The sequence below is a fragment of the Calliphora vicina genome, chromosome 2, assembly GCF_958450345.1.
Source record: "Calliphora vicina chromosome 2, idCalVici1.1, whole genome shotgun sequence".
NCBI classification, from domain to species: Eukaryota; Metazoa; Arthropoda; class Insecta; order Diptera; family Calliphoridae; genus Calliphora; species Calliphora vicina.
In genome coordinates, this window is record NC_088781.1 from 129092341 (window position 1) to 129098743 (window position 6403).

At 30.3% G+C, this 6403-nt stretch overlaps 1 protein-coding gene across 1 annotated transcript; it reads right to left on the reverse strand.

The window, feature by feature from the left end:
• Positions 1-691: 691 nt before the first annotated feature.
• On the reverse strand, positions 692-5828 carry Acer (Angiotensin-converting enzyme-related). Its single transcript, XM_065501489.1, has 6 exons — positions 5681-5828; positions 5046-5610; positions 1778-2490; positions 1361-1716; positions 1122-1294; positions 692-1058 (listed from the first exon to the last, which is right to left on the reverse strand). The coding sequence occupies exons 1-6, from the start codon at positions 5735-5737 to the stop codon at positions 1021-1023; spliced, it is 1902 nt and encodes a 633-aa protein (XP_065357561.1). The 5' UTR covers positions 5738-5828; the 3' UTR covers positions 692-1020.
• Positions 5829-6403: the final 575 nt, after the last annotated feature.

Here is a 6403-nt window from a genome sequence, read left to right on the forward strand (position 1 = left end):
ACAAAGAGTATTTTCAGCTAGCTCCTTTCGTTTGGGCTCTATCGTGTCTTCAACAGACAGACAGATAGAGAGTCAGCAGACAGAAAAGACTGAATGACAGACCGACCGACAGACAGACTTCTGAAAGTTGATTTCAACATACAGACGGACATGACTATATCGACTCCGCAAATGTATACTACCCCTGCCACTCATGGTGATTGCCATACAAATGATAGAGGTTCCTTCCTCATTTATTTATACTCTGCGTTTGCGTGTGGGTTTTTGTTTACATTTTACACAGTTGTGTGTGCATACTGATCGCCTTAATGTGAAACTAATTAGTCCGACTGTCTCGCTGACAGACTGATTATTGAGCTTAAAAACAACAGAAGTAAATGAACTGATAAACGAAGATTAAAAAAAAAAACAATAATTTGCATTTAAATTTCAAATGAATGAATGAACGATCGGTTTGATCGTGCAATGAAAGTAAACAGAAAACAAATGAGATTTATGTTATTGAATCTGGAACGAGAGAGGATTATATGGACAGTATTTTTTAATTAAGGCAAAAGAAAATAGAAACATATATAAGGAGAAAGAGAAAGTTTGTTTAAAAAAAATAAGGTGATTATATGTATAGTCGTGTATGCTGAGTAACCAGATGAAATGGATCGATAATTGTTTAAAGGTAAATAGTAAAAGCAGCTTTTTATTAATATGATTCAAATGCTTTTATCTGGATTATTAAATTTTTTTTTGATATTTTCTTTTAAAGGTCAGTTCAGTTAATAAAGAATAAATTGTCTGGCATCAAATTCAAGTACATACTTACAATTTAATTACATTTTTCTTAAGAAACATTTTTATTCTGATTTAATTTCTTTTGTAACGAAACCGGTTTGTAAGTTTACGAGTATTTTATAAAACAATTTCATTAATAATTTCATTCAATTAAAATAATTACACCCCCAAAATGTAGCAGGTTTTTTAAGTTCACAAAATATTTATGAGATTCTGTTTTAAATAACTTTTAATTCAGGTGCTTAATGGAGTCGAACAGGAATGAGGCACTTCTGTAAATATGAAAATAAGAATTTAAATTTTAATATCAGTTTATATTTTAAACAAATGCTTACTTTCTGTCATGCCCCAGCCAATAAATACTCTTTGTTTGCGATTCTCTTCCTTAAGCCATTCACGCAACGGCTCAAAATATTCCAACAAAGCAGAAGGATCCATTTTTTTGTCTCCCGTAAATTCATTTAAGACCTCGGTCCAGTGGCGGCTGGCACCGGCCATAAGGAAGTGTCTAAATTAATCACAAATAGTTTAAATAAATTATTCTATAAATAATTATAGAATTATTCCACCCCACCTGAAAGCCTCTCCTGCTTCCTTGCTCTTATAGATATCACAATTATCCAAAGTCTTGTGATTATCGCCCTTAACATATTGTCCCGCCTTAGAGCACATGGCCTTATGGAATTGAAATTGGAATATATGAGCAGCAAAATACCGCAAATATTCAACATCAGCATCAATATGATACTTGGCAGGGGGATCAAAATCTTTATCAGTTCTGGCTACTGGTGGCTCAATACCCGAATACTCAGATCTCATTTGCCAGAAAGCACAATTCCAGGCGGATTTATCGATTTCATTTCTAAACACAGCATAACGATATTTATCCATGGTATAGGCAAAGGGCAGGAAAACTATTTTCTTCAAAGCCTAAAACCAAAATAAAATATTATTAAAAATCTCCTTACAAACTCCCCCTCTCATAACCAACCATCTTAAACAACTCATTTATGCGACTTTCATCATCCAATTCTGCCACGGCAGACAAACCTATAGCATGCAAATGTCTTGTAGAAGACACCGACAAAGCGATAACATCTCCCACAGCCTCATGAAAACCGGGATTTGGTGCTCCTCTAAATGGTGTCGGCTGATCTTCATATAACAAATAGTATTGTATATGACCCAATTCATGATGCACCACATACAAGTAATGAGTGTCCACCTCAGTGCACATTTTAATGCGTACATCACTGTTCTCAAACAAATCCCAGGCCGAAGCATGACACACAATTGTACGATCCTCTGGCTTCTCTAAAATACTTAAATTCCAAAATGTAGCCGGCAGAGCACGCATACCCAAGGACTTGAAAAACTCATCACCCAATTCAAACATTTTCTTCACCGTAAAGTCTTGCTTTTTCATTTCGGCCGTTACATCCACAAACGATATGTTGGGATAGGGCTTGAGCAGTTCAATGACTTCATCCCAATTTTGAGCCCACATGTTTCCCAACAAATGAATGGGTATATTGCCCTTTTCGGGCACAACATCAGAGCCATAATGCTGAGACAAACGATGACGTACATAGCCATGAATTTCACGATAGAGCGGTAGAATGGCTTGGAAAACTTCATCTAAATGTTTTTCGAAATCGGCGTCTTCATAGAAATGGATCCAGTAGTCGGCGTAGGAGGTAAAGTCTAAAAGTAATTGAAAAAAAGATAAATATCTTAATGATAGTAGAATTTCTAGAGAAAATGTTTGATAATCGTAACATTCTTACAAAAAAATTTCACTGATCGCAACATTTTTATAGAATATGTTCAATGATCCTAAAGTTTTTAGAGAAAACTTTTGTAATTGTAAAATTTTCAATGATCGTATCACTATTATAGAACATTTTCAATGATGGTACAATTTTGATACAAAAATTTCAATGATCGTAAAATTTCTACAGAAAATTATAAGTGATCGCAACATTTTTATAGAAAATTTTCAATGAAAGTAAAATTTTTAAAGCTTTTTAAAGATTTCTGCGATCGTAAAATTTTCAGTGATCACCTCATTTTTACAGAAATTTTTTAATGATCTCAACATTTGTATAGAAAATGTTCAATGATCGTAAAATTGTCAATTAAGGTATCCATTTTATAGAACATTTTCAGTGATCGCAACATTTTTATAAAAAATGTTCTATGATCGTGAAATTTGTATAGAAAAGTTTTGTAATCAACGATCGTAAAATTGTCATAAAAATGTTTCGTAATCGTAAAATGTTCAGCGAACGTAACTGTTTTATAGAACATTTTCAGTGATCGTGACATTTTTAGAGAAAATGTTCAATGATCGTATAATTGACATATTAAAGATTCGTAATCGTAAAATGTTCAGCGAACGTAACCGTTTTATAGAACATTTTCAGTGATCGCAACATTTTTATAGAAAATTTTCAATGATCGTTACATTTTTAGAGAAAATATTCAAGATTGTGAAATTTTTAGAGACAAGTTTTGTAATCGTTAAATTTTCATCGCAACATTTTTACAGACATTTTTCAATGATCTCAACATTTTTATAGAAAACGTTCAATGATCGTAAAATTGTCATATAAAAGTTTCGTAATAGTAAAAAGTTCAGCGAACGTAATAGAACATTTTCAGTGATCTCAAAATTTTTACAAAAAGTTATCAGTGATCGCAACATTTTTGTAAAAAAAAATTGTATACAAAAGTTTTATAATCGTAAATTTTACAGCGTAGTACCAGTTTTATAGAACATTTTCAATGATCGTAACATTTTTACAGACAATTTTCAATTATCACAAAATTTTTGCAGACATTTTTCAATGATCGCAACACTTTTATTGAAAATGTTTAATGATCGTAAAATTGTCATAGAAAAGGTTTGTAATCGTAAAATTTTCAGCGATCGTAACAATTTTATAGAACATTTTCAATGATTGTAACATTTTTATAAACAAATTTCAATGATCGTAAAATTTTCAATCATAGCAACATTTTTATAGAAAATGTATACTGATCGTATAATGTTTATAGAAAAGTTTTGTAATCGTAAATATCTCAAAAATCGTAGACAATTTTCAATGATCGTAACATTTTTATAGACAATTTTTGTTGGTTGTTAAATTGTTACTGAAAATTTTTATCTTTTTCTCGATAGAAAATATTCAAAGATCGTAAAATTTTAAGAAACTATTTTCGTTTTATAGAAAATTTTTCATGATCGTAATATTTGATTATAACATTATAAAATTATCACTCATCCTCACATTTTTATATACATTTTCGATGATCAAACATTTCTAGAGACAATTTTCGAAGATGGTTAGAGAAAAATTTCGAAGATCGTTAAAAAATATTAGAGACAATTTAATAGTTATTATAGAACAACATTATCGATAATCGTTAAATGTTTCTATAATAAATTTTCGAGGATCGTTAACAATTTCTGGAAAAAATTTTCAGTGATCGTGGAAAATTCCTACAGACAGTTTTTGAAAATGTTAGAGACAGTTTCTAATAATTTTGCAAGCTTCTATACAAAATTTTCGATGATCGTTGAAAATGTTTATAGAAAATTTTCGAATATCGTTAAAAGTTCCTATAAAAAAATTTCGAAGATCGATGAAAATGTTAGATACAATTTTTAATAATCTCAAAAGTATCTAGAAAAAATGTTCGATGATCATTGACAATTTTTATAGAAAATTTTCGAAGATCGTTAAAAGTTTGTATAAAAAAATTTCGAAGATCGATGAAAGTCTTAGATACAATTTTTAATAATCTTAAAAAAATTTCGATGATCGTTGAAAATTTTTATAAAAAAAACATTTTATAGAAAATGTTCGATGATCGTAAAAAATATCTGGAGACTATTCGATGATTATTAAACAATTTGTAGAGAAAAAATTCGTAGATCGTAAAATGTTTATAAAAAATGATCACTGATCGAAAAATCTTAAAAGATTGTAGTCTTTTTTTATGAAAGATTTTGAATATCGTATAATTCTTATAAAAAATTTTCTCAGCTCGTAAAATTTAAAAAAAAATGATCACTGTTCATAATATTTGCAATAATTGTAAAAAAATTTTAATAGTCTTAAAATTTCAATTTATAGAAATTTCAATTTAAGGAAAATGATCGTAATTTTTAGAGAAATTTTTCAATGATAATAAAATTTTTATAGATTGTCACAAAAATTCTATATGAAATTTTAGTAAATATTCTTGCTTACTATTCATTTTCGCAGCCTTTTCACTTAATTCCACATATTTAGCAAAATTCTCCTTCATCGGTGTTCCAGCCTTATCGTGCCACTCACGCCAATAGTGAGCCAATTCTTTGGCATCACGACTGTTCGACAAACGCTCCTGTATATGAGGTTCCAATGACAAAGAACAATCTTTAGGATCTGTGTAAGAACAAACTTTAGTGCTGGCATAATTCGATTGCATGCTACTGATGGCATTCTGTAGGGCCAGGAAATCTTCCTCGCCCAAGATATCAAAACCAGGATCAGCTAAAATTTTCGCCTGTCTTTGTATGCAGGGATCATCTAAGTGGTCATAGCGTAAATTACGTATAGCCTCAGATAATTTCTTATTATCTAGGGCATTTTTTGCTGATACAGCGATCATTTCAAGACGATTGTGCTCCGTAACATTTGTATTGTACTCATAGGCTGACAAAAATTCGACACGTTTACGTTGTCTCAACAATTCATTTTGTCGTTCGAAAAATTGTCGGGCTTCGGGGTTATTGGCCGAACAGGTGTCAGCAGCTTGGGTGTTAGGGCTCAGCTGGAAATGGGAAAGGTGTTTAAATATTCAGTTATTAATTACAATACATATATATTTTTGTTTAATTTACCTCTAAGCAGATAAGCAGGGTTATAAAACCTGTCCATAGTTTGAATTTCAGCCGCATTTCACTGTATCTGGCACATCCACCTCTTTGAAAGTTTTGTTGAGAACTGTTTGTTGTTTTGCTAAAAATTAAATTAAAATATTTTGTTTTGTGTTATCTTCTGTTCGTTTTATTGTTTGTTTTTCTGCTAAGATGAGCTCTTTCGTTATCAGTTGAGTTGCTTGAAAAAGCCGATCGATTAGTGAGTGCACTTTTGTCTAATCTATTGATGATTGTGTGGAATTTAAATACATATTTGAAGAAAGAGGAAAACTATATGTTTGAGATGTTTTGTTTATTAACCTATTTAATTGCATCTTTAGATTAATTCTTATAAATAACTTAAATTTACGTTTATTATTCAAATTATTTTTACCACTTTTGGTTTAAAATTCTTTTCAAATTTAACTGTTATTAGAATGATTGCTTTTAGTCGATACAACAGTTTTTGAAGGATAATACTGTGGGCATTAATTACAAATATATAAGCGACCTCTACCGTTCGCTAGTATCTTTACAAAGAATTCGGTAAATAGAAATTTTACACAATTTCCAATTGGAGATAAAGCTTTTTTAGCTTATCTGAGTTATAAGAGAAAATTTTACTGAAAACTAAAAATATAGAAAATTTATATTTTATTTTAATACATGCTAAAACCCGCTAAAAAAATATATTTAAAATCAGAG

Bases quoted from the DNA above. Each gene is read 5' to 3' on its own strand.
- Acer (XM_065501489.1), bottom strand. From the start codon at position 5,737: ATGCGGCTGAAATTCAAACTATGGACAGGTTTTATAACCCTGCTTATC. The intron at 2,491-5,045 runs GTAAGCAAGAAT...AATTACTTTTAG, and splicing joins AAAGGCTGCGAAAATGAATA to ACTTTACCTCCTACGCCGAC. The intron at 1,295-1,360 runs GTGGGGTGGAAT...TGATTAATTTAG, and splicing joins GAAGCAGGAGAGGCTTTCAG to ACACTTCCTTATGGCCGGTG.